The sequence below is a fragment of the Pan paniscus genome, chromosome 16 (assembly GCF_029289425.2).
Source record: "Pan paniscus chromosome 16, NHGRI_mPanPan1-v2.0_pri, whole genome shotgun sequence".
In the NCBI taxonomy this organism is placed as follows: Eukaryota; Metazoa; Chordata; class Mammalia; order Primates; family Hominidae; genus Pan; species Pan paniscus.
Genome location: NC_073265.2, coordinates 54,933,460 through 54,948,565, shown reverse-complemented (window position 1 = coordinate 54,948,565; position 15,106 = coordinate 54,933,460). Strand labels below are relative to the sequence as shown.

Below are 15,106 nucleotides of genomic sequence, written 5' to 3'. Positions count from 1 at the left end.
TCTCTGTACTTAATGTTTTTGCAACTTCTGAGTCTTAAGTGATTTTAAAAGTCATAATAAAAAATTTTTAATATATAAAAATATAGCATTTTAAGGCTGGGTGTGATAGCTCATGCCTGTAATCCCAGCACCTTGGGAAGCTAAGGTGGGTGGGTTCACTTGAGCCCAGGAGTTTGAGACTGTCTGGGCAACATAACAAAACCCTGTCTCTACAAAAATACAAAAATTAGCTGGGCTTGGTGTCCCATGCCTGTGCTCCCAGATACTAGGGAGGCTGAGGTAGGAGAATTGCTTGAACCCAGGAGGTTGAGGCTGCAGTGAGCCATGATCAAGCCACTGCACTCCAGCTTGGATGACAGAGCGAGACCCTGTCTCAAAAAAAAAAATTTATATATATATATAAAATAATATATGTATAATATTATATATGTATGTGTAGTAGTATATGTATAACATGTGTGTATAATACATATACACATATGTATATGTATTTATATATGTGTATATAGAATTATATATTTTATGTGTATGTTTATATATGTGTATATAGAATTGTATACTTCAGTGCTAGAATTATAGTGCCAAAGATGGCATTAATTTCATAGAAGTATAAGTTCGTATATCAGCTTTTCTTAACTATTATTACAATTGACACACTTAAAAATAAATTATTTACATAATTCTGTTCTTTTTATTATTACATTTCAAAAATTACACATGACTTTTGACTACAGATAAGAGCAAACTCTTAAAGGACAGAAACTTTAAAAATTGAAGCATTACTAATAAAATATGAAGGCCCCTATCTCTGCAAATGTCAATATTATTTTGGTCTGTCTTACTTTATACCTAAAGTTTAATAAATGTAAGCTCATTTTGTTGAAATGTAATATTCATAGTTATTCTTCCTTGATTGATTTTATTCCTTGATTATGCAGTGTGATTTTCATCAGTTACAATAGTTATCCTTTGGCATTATCTCTTACAAATGAAGAAATCTTATCTTTTAACTGTGGCTTTTAAAAAGGCTATCTTAGGCCTGGTGCAGTGGCTCACACCTGTAATTTTAGCATTTTGGGAGGCCAAGGCAGGCAGGTCACTTGAGGCCAGGAGTTCAAGACCAGCCTGGCCAACATGGCGAAACACCATCTCTACTAAAAATGCAAAAACTAGCTAGGCATGGTGGCACATTCCTGTAATCCCAGCTACTTGGGAGGCGTAGGCACGAGAATTGCTTGAACCCAGGAGGTGGAGGTTGCAGTGAGCCAAGATCACGCCACTGCACTCCAGCCTGGGCAACATAGTTGAGACTCTGTCTCAAAAAAAAAAAAAAGGCTATCTTAAAATAGTGCAAAACCTAATAAAAGCATGAATTTCATCAAGATTATTCTCAGATTTTTCTATTTATAATTCCTTTAGAAATGGACCTGAAGTTTGATTAGAAAAAATAAAAACTGAAAATTATAACAACGATATTAAAGTGAATATCTAGTGATACATAATATAATTTCTTTAGAGAGTGCTTTACAAGTTTATAAACATTTTTCATATATAGTCTCATATAATAATAACAACCTTATGTTTTACAAATTTGGGAACTTCAAATCCAAACAAAAAGATTACATTGTTACTTAAAATCATATGTCTCCTAAGATGGAGAACTAGGATTCAAAACTTTATCTTTTGTGACTAATCTGGTGAAAACGATTTTCTAAAAATGATGCAGAGCCTCTTTAGCAAAACAGTGTATTCGAAAATTTTTTTATATTGATAGACCTTTTTCCATTCTTTGAGACAGGGTCTCACTCTGTCGCCCAGACTGGAGTGCAGGGGTGCAATCATAGTTCACTGCAGCCTTGAACTCCTGAGCTCAAGTGATCTTCCCACCTCAGCCTCCCAAGAAGCCTCCCAAGAAGTGTCTATAGGTGCATGCCACCATTCCTGGCTAATTTTTTTTATTTTTTATTTTTAGTAGAGATGAGGTCTCACTGTGTTGCCCAGGCTGGTCTCAAACTCCTGGGCTCAAGTGATCTGCCTGCCTCAGCCTTCCAAAATGCTGGGATTATAGGCATGAATCACTGCTCCCAGCCCCTTTTGCTTTTCTTAACAATATCTTCAACACTAGATTTTTATCTCATTCCCATGTACTGTACTCACATACAGTTCAATGATTATTCAGCTAAATTGTTTTAAAAATTAATTACCTATCAATAAATTTGAAGAAATCCAATTTTTTTGTAAAATCATTTAGACATTTAGCTCTAGTGACCTATGTATGAATGTTCTGTTATAAATTCTTTGCAGATTTCTCCATTGCTTAGTTGAAACTCAAACTTTCAAGTAGAAAGGTCATGGACTTGTATAAAGAATGTCTGGTTTGTCTGTGTCTTTTGGAGCTCATATAGTAGTGTGAATATACGTAGTTACTTTTGACTACAGTGTGGAACCAAGAGTAAATTATTTCAAGATCATCTCTTTCTTATATTAATAGAGATGATGGAAGGGGTAGTTAACAAAATAATGCTTTAAGGGTAGCTAACAAAATAATGCTTTAAGTTGGAAGTTGTCCAGAAAAAAATTTATAAGGAAATCCAAACACTAGTATGTTGCTCCTAATTCCAGTTGCACTCACTAAAGAAGTTTCTAATAGAGTTTTGTTTATTTTTGTTTTTACCAGGTGGCCAGTCTGATCTTGGATATAATTCATTATCTAAAGATGAAGTTAGAAGAGGGGATACATCTACTGAAGACATTCAAGAAGAAAAAGATAAAAAAGGGAGTGATTGTAGTTCCTGTAGGTATTGTTTAAGTTGATATTGTATAAAATTGAGAACTTATATTCATAGAAAATGCAGGTGATTTTATAAAAGTGCTGGTTTTACTTTCCATTTTTCCATTATAACTCTTTCTTTTCTACCATTACGTGCCCTCTCAGCCACCACATACTCTCATACAAATGCTTTATGTATGAAGTATATAGCCTCAGTGGCAAAACACTTCCCAAATCAAATACCATTAGAATGAATGCTACGTAATTCCCAAAATACATGTATTTAGTAGAACTGTATATACATTTCTTGAAACTATTTCTTTTTTGAGACTTAACAATATTTTAAAGCTTGTGATCCTTTTGTAGTTCATGAGCATGATGATTGGGTATTCATCCATGTTTGTGAGATGTGCCACCCTTGAACCTTGTTACAACATCAGCACATTACCCATCTGACCTGAAAAAAGAAAAAAAAAAGTTTGTTTAATGGATTGTGATTATATTTACCCCCTTCCCCACTCCACCAAAAGCACTCCTTTACAATCAGTGAGGAAATATAAAATTTGTGCATGGACCTCATGCATGATCAGTATTCAGTAGTTTGATCTACACTTCGAGGCCTCAAATAAGTGAAATCACTTATTTGTGGTTGACAAACAGATATAGAGGTGTTCAATATTTTCTTATCACCTATTTTCAAGTAAAAATATGTAGAACTGAAAACTTCTCTTGATACCTCCTACAGTGTATATAGATTTCATTTTATTAACATTTTCATTTTCATCTTTACAGTGTCAGAGAGTGAGAGTACAAAAGGAAGTGCTGATTGCCTTCCTAAGCTCAGTTATCAAAATTCTTCCAGTATCGTTCGCCTCACTGGTACAAGTAACAACAGTGCTGATAAAATATCAGGAGAAAGCATGGGTAAGTTGAATAGTACGCTTGTGTTATGTGCGGAATAAATTGTATCTGTATGACTAGTGAATACTTATTTTTTTAATAGTCTTAATTCTCCAAATTCTCCAAGGTGATTTTAAAAAATATTTTGTGCAGCCTCTCATGGCATAGCTTAGTAACTTGAGTTCTATATTTTATAACATGCTGTGTTCAACCTTGTATTATAGCAAGGCATAGGGGTAAACCTCCAGCTTGTATACTATCTTTTGAGTTTAGACTGTTGGGACTTTTTGGAAGGGGAAAGTGACATCAGGAGAGGTGATGAGTCTGAGGGTACCATACACCTAGTTAAGTTTCAAATGAAGTATATGGCTTATTAGTTTTCATATTATTCCTGTTTTTCCAGAGGCAAAAGGATAGTCCTTCAGATAGTTTAAGTAACAATACCCAATAATTTTTCTTTTCACGGTCTTCTTATATATTATTTTATATAATATTAATATAGAAATGCTTGTATCAAAGGAGATATTAGCACTGTTTTAAAGATGAGAAAACTAAAGCATACTTCAGTGATTGGCAGGTCACATAAATTATCAATAGTTAATAGAAAAGTCAGATTAGAAGTAGAATAATATTTGGCCTCAAAGTGTTTTACCAGATCATTTTTAGGGGATTAAATAGACATAAGATTTGGAGTTTTAGTGTTAATAGTGTGACTACCTAATAAATTTTTTTGTATTAGCTTACTTTTGCATGATGTTGTAATATAAAAAATATTGAAGAACATGTGCTGTCAAGGCTGAAATATCTCTGTTTTTTGCTGCAATGGTGTTTGTTTTTTTTTGCAACACAGTTAGATATGACTGTAGTTCAGGGAAAGGCAAACTAAGGCCCAAGGACCAAATTTGCCCTCAAGCCTATTATTATACTAGCCTGCAAGCTAACCAAGCTACGATGGTTTTTATAGTTTTAAATTGTCAGAAAATAATCAAAGGAGACTAATATTGTGGGACACATGAAAATTTTATGAAATTCAAACATCAGTTTTCATAAAGTTCTGGGAACACAGACATGCTCATTCATTTATGTATTATCTCTGGCTGTTTTTGCATTGCAACAGCAGAGTTGAGTAGCTGTGACAGAGACCACATGGCCTGCAAAGACTACAATATTTACTCTTTAGCCCTTGATAGAAAAAGTTTGCGGAACCTACTCTATCAAACAGACAAAAGAAAGTTAGATCACCTATAACTCTTATTTTGCATTTCTTTGTTAGATAATTGTTGTAACAGAAACATTAAAAAATTTTTCCTCAATGTCATAGAGTTGTTTCACAACCATTTAGTCCTTTGTAACTAATTTTCTAATTATAACTCTTAATAACTTGCCTTTGATCTTTATTTTATTGTTCTTTCATTGCTGTCTGTTCATGCTTGCCCTCCTCTTAAGATCTGTGTTTAATTTTTTTATTTAAATATGATTGTACACCATCCTTTGATCTTGACATTTTGTCAGAATAATAAGCATCTGGTTAATCATCTGGCTTTCAGTTACCCTATATGCTGAACAAGTGAATTTTATAAAAGTGTAGAGTAGATTTCTTTGGTGTGAAGTAAAGTTATTGGTTTATCCTTGATGCTTTTGGCTTGAAAACTCTCATCTGTTAAGTACTATGGGTTTATTACTGCTGCCAAAGACCATACATGGGATATATAGGAATACTTATTATATACTTGTACATACTAGGATTTAAAGCATTTTTCGGGTTTATTTATATTTTGCAGTACAATATATGAATATTTTATTTATATCATTGAACACCCTTGTGTGTTTGTGTGTAAATATATACATATATGGGAGTAGAATAAACAAAGATATGTTTTAATGTTTGATTGGATATTGAAATAAAATCATCACCCTATCTTGAATTTTTTTTTTTTTGGAGACAGAGTCTCACTCTGGTGCCCAGGCTGGAGTGCAGTGGCACGATCTTGGCTCACTGCAACCTCTGCTTCCTGGGTTCAAGCAATTCTCATGTCTCAGCCTCCCTAGTAGATGGGATTACAGGCACACACCACCACGCCTGGCTAATTTTTGTATTTTTAGTAGAGACGGGGTTTCACCATGTTGGCCAAGCTGGTCTCAAATTCCCAACCTCAGGCAATCTACCTGCCTCGGCCTTCCAAAGTGTTGGGATTACAGGCGTGAGCCTCTGCTCCAGCCCTCATTATTATCTTGAGAATTTAATGTTTTGATAAATACATATTGAATTACTGAGTGTTCAACCACAGAGAAGTTTAATTCTGAGATGTTTCTCTAAGCCTAATTCTGGTTTTAGTGTGCCTTTACTTTTTATCCTTAGCTACCCATAATATAATATTTTAATATTATAATGTAATGTATTATATTCCAGGTTGGTTTGTTGGCTGCAGTTACTGCCTAATAGACAGTATTCATTCAGTAAATATCTTTTAGATTCTACTATATGTCAGGTGCTACTGGGGGTATATTATAATAAGAAACAAAAAATAAACACGGATCCTGCCTTCATGAAGAAAGCAGGTAGAAGGGATGGGAAGACATTAATCAAGTAAATGTGAAAGTATTCTTAGATTAAATACTATGAAAAAGGACAGTAAGTTGCTATAAGAACATATAATAGATATGTCTTGGGTTTGGGGTTGTTAGGGAAGACTTCCTTCAGCATATCATTTTTGAGCTTAAATTTCAAATATGAGTGGAAAATAAATGAGGGTAGGAGTCAGAAAGGAGGAATTGAGAGGGTGCATTCCAAGCAGAAGGAAGCATGTATAAAAAGGCTGTTTGGTAGAAAGGAATCCCACAGCGTGTTCAAAGATCTGAGAAAAGGCTAGTATATCAGCTGGGCATACTTTCAGCTTTAAGTCTCGAATATGTGATTAACAGTGCTTAAAGAAGTTGCAGTTTATTTTTCTCAAACAGGAAATTCAGAGGTAAGCACTTGCTCTAAATGTTGGCTCAGGGGCTTTGCCATCAGTTCTTTTGACCTAACCATGATTACAGTATAGCCACTGGTAACTCCCCATATCACCTATTCGATCAAGGCAAAAAGAATGGGAAGAGAAACACCAGCCATATCTATTTCTTTTGTCAGGAAATAATTTTTCCAAAAACCCTCAAAAACTATACCTTAATATCACTGGCCGGAATTATGTCATAGAGCCACCTAGCCCAAGGAAGTTAAATAGTTTGCAGTCTTTGTGTTAGAGGCATGCAGCATCCAGCCTAGCATGTGTAATTTAGCATGTGTGTAAACTTAGGATCAGGCAAACTTTTTTGTAAAAGGCCGAATAGTAAGTATTTCAGGCCTTGCAGGGCACATAGAATCTCTGTTACCTGTTCTTCTGGGTGCAACCCTTTGCAAATGTAGAAACCATTTGAGACTCTACAAAAACAGGCCTCAGGCTAGATTTGGCTCATTGGTATAGTTTGCAAACCTCTGGTAAAGTCTGATAACCAACTTGGTCTTCAGGTCATAGCATATCACTGACTTTGCAAAGGAACCCTTGCACATCTATTTAAATGCAATTCCAGAGTATTATCTTTTGGTTACAAGATTCCTCCAGGTCTTTAGTAATATTTAACCTGTCAAGCAGAAAATTTCCCAGAATATCAGAAGAAAGTGTGTTCTTGATTTCCTATGTCCTCAATCGTAAGCTGGTGAAAAAAAGAATAAACTTTGCCTCTCTGATATGTCATTTTTCTTGTTAACGGTATATGCTTATTAAGTAATATTAGATGTAGGCTTTTATGACCTCTAGTATCCACTCTTATCTCTTGCCCTGCCATTTGCATGCATCACATGACAAGAAAAGGCACATTTTCAATACTCGTCTGGCTATAGAGAGCTAATTCTGTGCATAAAGCACGTAAGAAGAATAGTTGATGATGCTATACCTAGACTAATGCTTTAGAGGACTCCCACATATAGTAAGAACAATTAAAGTGATCAGAGATCTAGATTTCTGCTTTTAGTATTGTCATCTAAGTAATTTGGTAGAAAGCAGTGAACAGTATTTCCAAATAATGTGAAGTGGCCATTAACATTTGACTGGTATAAATGTGCAATCAATATGTTAAGCAAGGGCCCCATTTATAGTTATAAGGACTTGGAGTTTTAAAAAATAACCTTTATTTATGGATAAAGTTAACATACTTCTATTTTGTTTCATGTTTTGGATGTTTTTTCTTTTTTCATTTTAATAAGCAGAAGATTCACAATTTTGGCTGGGCATGGTGGCTCAAGCCTATAATCCTAGCACTTTGGGAAGCCAAAGCAGAAGAATTTCTTGAGCCCAAGAGTTCAAGACCAACTTGGACAACATAGTGAGATCCTGTGTCTAGCAAATTAAAAAAAAAAAAGGATGACTCAGAATCTCAAGGTCATCTAGTATAACCACAATTGTAAAACTATTGTAATTTATTTAGTGGAATTAATATAAATTCATTATTAAATATAAATCTTAATTGATAACATTTTTAAAAAGCAGTACATCCTGATGTCTAGGAGCATACCCTTTATAATTGGACAAATCTGAATTTGAATCCCAGTTCTGTCTCTTAAGGACTGGGTAACTCTGAGCTAGATAATTAATCTCTCTGAGTGTTCCTTTTTTCTCAACCCATAAGGATGTTGGAATGTTTACAGTAGGAAATATAAGTAAAGTGTTTAGTATAGTATCTGTCAAATAGCAGACACTCAGTGAGTGCTTGCTATTATCATTTTCGTCACTAGAATTTTAAATATTTAAGATGACTTATATTTGCTATTATATTTTCATGGCTAAAAGCACTTTACTTGTTTTTCAGAAAGCACACCTGAGCTGCTCTTAATATCATCTCTTGAAGATACAAATGAAACACGAAACATTCAAAGTAGATGCTTCAGGAAAAGACATAAAAGTGACAATGAAACTAATTTGCAGCAGCAAGTGGTCTGGGGAAATAGAAACCGTAATCTTAGTGGAGGGGTACTGATGGGATTTATGCTCAATAGAATTAACCAGGAAGCAACCCCTGGAGATATAGTTGAAAAATTGGGAGCTGATGCAAAAATTCTTTCAAATGTTATCTCAAAAAGCACGAGACCAAATACTCTTGATATTGGGAAGCCACCATTAAGATCAAAAAGAGACAGTCTAGAAAAGGAATCTAGTGATGATGATACACCTTTTGATGGTTCTAACTATTTGGCAGATAAAGTGGATTCTCCTGTTATTTTTGACTTAGAAGACTTAGACAGTGAAACAGATGGATCAAAAGCAGGATGTGTTGCTACACAAAATCCCAAGAGGATTCAACGTATGAACAGCAGCTTTTCAGTAAAACCTTTTGAAAAAACTGATGTCGCAACAGGATTTGATCCCCTCTCTCTTTTGGTTGCTGAGACTGAACAGCAGCAAAAAGAAGAAGAGGAGGAGGATGAAGATGATAGCAAAAGCATTTCAACACCATCTGCTAGGCGTGATTTAGCTGAAGAAATTGTGATGTATATGAATAACATGAGCAGTCCTTTGACAAGTCGTACACCAAGCATTGATTTACAACGGGCATGTGATGATAAATTAAATAAGAAAAGTCCACCATTGGTCAAGGCATGCAGAAGATCTAGTCTGCCTCCTAATTCTCCTAAGCCAGTGAGACTTACCAAATCTAAAAGTTACACAAAAAGTGAGGAGAAACCAAGGGATAGACTTTGGTCTTCTCCAGCCTTCTCACCTACTTGCCCATTTAGGGAAGAATCTCAGGATACATTAACCCACTCATCACCTTCATTTAACTTAGATACACTACTAGTACCTAAACTAGATGTTCTAAGAAACAGTATGTTCACTGCTGGAAAAGGAGTTGCAGAGAAAGCAAGCAAATGGTATTCAAGATTCACCATGTACACCACATCATCTAAGGTAAGTTTGGTTAGTATTTGCTACTTTTACTGTCACACACACATATCCATCACCACCAGAAGCCCCTTACTCGTTTTAACTTTTCTTCTAAACATAGCTTTATAAAAAGGACTCATTGGGTATGTAAGTTTTGTAAGTATCAGAATTGGAACTGAAATAATAACTTCAAAGAAAACTTACTAAGGTTATATTTGTAGTTCAGTTTTGAAAGAGTGATTTGTAGCTGGAGTAAGAATTAGTGTCATGTGAAAGTACTTACTGAATTTCAGTATTTCCTTCAAGATGCAGATTGTTTTTCCAGATAATGTGTCCAATATGCCCTCAAAAATTACCAGTCAGGCATATGATTTGCCCTTCTGGTTAGGATGGAGTAACTTACGATAGACTTACATACCTTCCCCTAAGAGCTAAAAGCTAGATGAAATAGAGAAAGTATCTGTTTAAAGTCATCAGAGAACTGCTGAAGTAACTAGAAAGCAGAGAGGCAGGATTTTAGAGAGGTGAGCTGAAGTTCTAGAGCCACTTTCTCCCTGAGGGGATTTGCTCATTATGGGCATGAAGCACTAGGTTGTAAATCTAGGCTTTCCCTTATCAGAAGTTTTGGGACCTTGTGGGTTAGAGAGACAAAATTGAAGACTTTAAGGGCCTCAAATACACTGAAGATTTTCTTCCTTCAAGACATTTTCCAAATACTTGATACTGCATGAGAAGGGTAAGTAGAACGTCTGTGAGAAATCAAGTTCTCAGAAGTTTCATGGTACTGGAATCATAATAGCTTGATTCAGGAGCTGCCAGAGGGAGGAGGGCCTCAGTTGGAATACTTACAGAGGTATGCCTTAGGACCATTGGCAAACCAGAGGTAGACTAAGCCTGACCAAAATTGCAACCTAGACTTGACTCAGGTTATCTGTGATTTGGTTAAAATAATCAGCTTTTACTCTATCAACAGAGAAAAGATTGTACCTTTTCTGGAGAAATAAAACATCAGTTAGAATCCTTACAGTTTTTAATATACAATGTCTATCACTCAATTAAAAATAGCTATGCCAAGAGACAGGAACATAGCTAAAAAATGAAGAAAGCAGATAACGGGAAGAGACCCTCAAGTGATCCAGATGTTTGAATTAACAAGGGACTTTGAAATAATTATATTATGTTCAAGAATATAAAGGAAAAGGTTTAAAAAATAACTGTAAAGATGGAAGATTTCACTAGATAATTGGAATGTATTAAAAATAATCAAACCTAAATTTTAGAACTGAAAATGAAATAAAAAGCAAAAATCTTGAGCCAGAGAGAAGAGATGCATTACCTGCAAAGGAGCAGTGGTCTTCTGAAGAGAAACTATGATGTCAGAAGACACTGGAAAGATATCTTTAAAGTGCTGAAAGAAAATAACTGTCAACCTATTTTTCTGTACTCAACAAAAATATTCTTTAGGAATTGGGGTGAGAATACTGGTTCCACTGTGGTAACGTAAGGCCACCACAGCCCATCCTTCCCACTGATTACAACTTAAAAACCAGACAAAATATAAAAAACAACTAAGGACTCTGAAAAATAAATAAAAGCAGGCAGTTTCTGGGGAGAGACCAACACAGAAATGAGTTTATCGTTTTCTTTCCTCATGCATCTTTGCCCCAAGGGCAGTCACATCATGGCATGGCACCTCTGGCAGATAAACTTCAAGAGAAACCCCATATTTCCTGAACAGAGAAGCCTGAGAAAGAGGCCTCTTTGTGCAGAAAGTTTGAGGGGAATCCCATACAAGTTTCACCCTACCCCTTGACCTGCACAGTCATGGGACAGATGCAAACTGGAATAGAAAAGGCTTAAGTAACTGAACTGCAAGTTCACTGCCTACAAAAAGTAAAACACAAATTACAGTCTGAATATAACTCAAGTGTTTGCCTGCTGAAACAAGAGCATCAACAATCTCGGAAGTATTATAACAGTACCCAGGCTACATAACATAATATTCAGTGTCCAAGATAAAATCCAAAATTACTTGGTATAAAGGACCAGGAAAATGTGACCAGTTCTCAAGGAAAAGACAACTCCAGAATGACTCAGATGTTGGAAGTATCAGGGAAAAACTTTAAAGCAGCTTCCATAACTGGTTCCTTTAGGTAAAGGAAAACACATTTGAAATAAATTAAAATAAATTCTAGCAAGAAATAGAATGTATTAAAACAAATTTTATAACTGAAATATATAATATCCAATATAAACTGATCAAATGGGTTAAATAACAGAATGGAGATGACAATGAAAAGTAAACTTAAAGATACAGTAATAGAAATTAGAAGAAGCAAGAAAAGATTTTTATAAAAATAAACAGCCTCAGGGACTTGTGTGACAATATCAAAAGGAACAAATGAAATATGGATAACTGGAGTTCCAGAAGAACTGAAGAGAGAGATTCTGTTAGAAAAGATATTTGAAGATTTGAAAAAATAATGGCTGAAACCTCCAAAATTGGTAAAAGATACAGATTTATAGATACAAGAGACTCAGCAAATTACAGACAGAATAAACTCAAAACCACACTTGCACACATCAAAAGTAAACTGCTAAAAATCAGAGATATTCACCTGCTAACAAGAAAACGGCTGCTAAAAAAAATTAAAATACACTGAAAGCTGTTAACAAAAAATTATTCATTACCTACGGAGCCATAAAGATTTGAATGTACCCATGCACTTTTCATCACAATCCTTGGAAGAATTTAGTGGAATGGTGCCTTTAACGCATTGAAAGAAAAGACCTGTCAACTCAGAATTCTATATCCAGTGAAAATATTCTTCATGGGTGAAGGTGAAATAAAGACATTTTCAGATAAAAGAATTCATGAGCAATGGGATTGCTCTATGAGATATGCTGAAGGAAGTTATTTAAACTGAAGAAAAATGATACCAAAGAGAAACCTGCATCTTCAGGAATAAAATAAATGCAAAATAAATGGTAAATAGCTGGTTATTAGAAAAGATTACTTTTTTGCCTCCTAAACTGAAAAAAAAGAAAAGAAAAACCTATAATTGTCCAAAACAAAAATAGTAACCTTATCTCATGGAATTTTAAATATGCATAGATGTTTGACAGTAGTGAACATCAGTAGTAAAGGAACTTACCCCACAGACCTTCATTATAGTTATATTATTAAATATGAAATGATATAAAACTAACTCCAAGTAGACTTTAAATGATTAGATATGTATATTGTAATCCCTGGAGCACTGAGTTAAAAAATACAGTGAGATGTAGCCAAAAAGCCAATAAAAATATTCAAATAGTCTTACAGAGAACAGGAAATCTTAAAGAGGCCAAGAAAGGGGGAACAGAGAAATAGACTAGATCTAACCATATGAATAATTAAATGATAACAATCTAAACACCTCAATTAAAAGGCAGACTTTGGCTAGGCATGGTGGCTCATGCTTGTAATCCCAGCTCTCTGGAAGGCCAAGCCAGGAGGATTGCTTGAAGCCAGGAGTTTGAAACCAGCGTGGGCAACATAGCAAGACCCTGTCGTACAATTTTTTTTTTTTTTTAATTTTAACTAGCTGGCCATGGTGGCACATACCTATGTAGTCCTAGCTACTCAGGAGGCTAAGGCAGGTGTGTTGCTTGAACCCAGAAGTTCAAGGCTGTAGTGAGCTATGATTGTGCCACTGCACTCCAACCTGAGCAACAGACTGATCTCATAATGATGAGGAGTTGGATGTTATTGTGTGTTCCTGTAGTTCCAGCTACTCAGGAGGTTGAGGTGGGAGGTCTGGATTGCTTGAGTCCAGGAGTTCTAGGCCAACCAGGGCAGCATAGCAAGACTCTGTCTCTGAAAAATATTGATTATAAGAAACAGTTCATCAGGAAGACACAATAATTATCCATGTATATTCACTAAATCACAGAGCCTCAAAACAATGACACAATTGGTAGAATTAAGGGGAGTTCTAAATCTGAGTAGGAAATTTTAAAACGCTCAGTTGATAGAAGAGGTAACAAAAATTGGTCAAGACAAATCTCAGCAACACAATCAGCTACTTTTATATAATTGACATTTATAGAATATACACTCAGCAACTACAGAATACACATTATTTTCAAGTGTATACAGTACAGTCATCAAGATAAACTATGTTTGGCTATTTAAAAAACCTCAGTCAATTGAAAAGGATCCAAATCAAAGTACATTGTAAAGAGTTACAGAACATTACTGAGGGATTTTAAAAGAGATTTAAATAAATGGAGAGACATGCCATGTTCATGGAATTGAAGACTCGGTATTGTTAAGCTGCAACCCTCCCTACATTGGCATCTAAATGTATATCAAAATTGCACCTATCAAAATTCTAGCAGGATTTTGTAGAATTTGACAAGCTGATCCTAAAATTAATATAGAAAATAGAAGGACCCAGCATAGCCAAAACAATTTGGAAAAAGAAAAAGTTGGAGGACTCACACTTCCCAATTTCAAAATTTACTACAAAGCTACAGCTATCAAGACTGTGCTGCTAGCATAAACAGAGATGAATAGATGAGAGAATAAAATTTAGACTCCAGAAATAAACTTATGTTTATGGTTATTTAAATTTCAATAAAGATGCCAAGGCAATTCAATGGGGAAATGATAGTTTTTGTCAAAAAATGGTGCTGAGATAATTGGATATCTGCATGCAAATACAGTCAGACTTCTGTATCTGCAAGTTCTGCTTCCATGGATTCAACCAACCACAGATTGAAAATATTACATAAATACAAATAATACAGTATAAGAACTATTTACATAGCATTTACATTGTATTAGGTATTATAAGTAACCTAGAGATGATTTAACTTGTACAGGAGGATGCGCATAGGTTATATGCAAATACCAACCCCCTGTGGATACTGAGGGATGACTGTAGGTGAATGTAGACAACTTATATACAAGCATTAACACAAAATGGATAAGATGTCTAAATGTAAGAGCTAACACTATAAAAATTGTGGGCTGGCGGTGGCTCACGCCTGTAATCCCAACACTTTGGGAGGCCAAGGCAGGCGAATCACGAGGTCAGGAGATCTAGACCATCCTGGCTAACATAGTGAAACCCCGTGTCTACTAAAAATACAAAAAATTAGCCGGGCACGGTGGCAGGCACCTGTAGTCCCAGCTACTCGGGAGGCTGAGGCAGGGAAATGGCGTGACCCCGGGAGGGGGAGCTTGCGGTGAGCTGAGATTGCGCCACTGCACTCTGGCCTAGGCGACAGAGTGAGACTCGGTCTCAAAAAAAAAAAAAAATTGTGGGCCGGGCGTGGTGGCTCATGCCTGTAATCTGAGAACTTTGGGAGGCTGAGGCGGGCAGATCCCCTGAGGTCAGGAGTTTGAGACCAGCCTGGCTAACATGGTGAAACCCCCGTTTCTACTAAAAATACGAAAGATTAGCCAGGCATGGTGGTGCATGCCTGTAATCCCAGCTACTTGGGAGGCTGAGGTAGGAGAATCGCTTGA

The 15,106-nt window shown here is 35.6% G+C and overlaps 1 protein-coding gene and 1 non-coding gene across 6 annotated transcripts in view; both read left to right on the top strand.

Annotated features, from left to right (window-relative positions):
• The window catches only part of DENND4A (DENN domain containing 4A), a 133,137-nt gene that overhangs the window by 92,282 nt on the left and 25,749 nt on the right, over positions 1-15,106 (top strand). For all 5 annotated transcript variants that reach the window (XM_034938962.4, XM_003827976.7, XM_024925734.5 and 2 more), the window contains 3 exons: positions 2,678-2,794; positions 3,563-3,694; positions 8,516-9,612. In XM_034938962.4, the coding sequence (XP_034794853.1) occupies positions 2,678-2,794; positions 3,563-3,694; positions 8,516-9,612 (1,346 nt within the window). The remainder of the gene's footprint in view (positions 1-2,677; positions 2,795-3,562; positions 3,695-8,515; positions 9,613-15,106) is intronic.
• LOC112437356 (small nucleolar RNA U13) lies at positions 3,125-3,228 on the top strand. The gene has a single exon (XR_003025978.1). It is a non-coding gene; the product is annotated as a small nucleolar RNA U13 (small nucleolar RNA).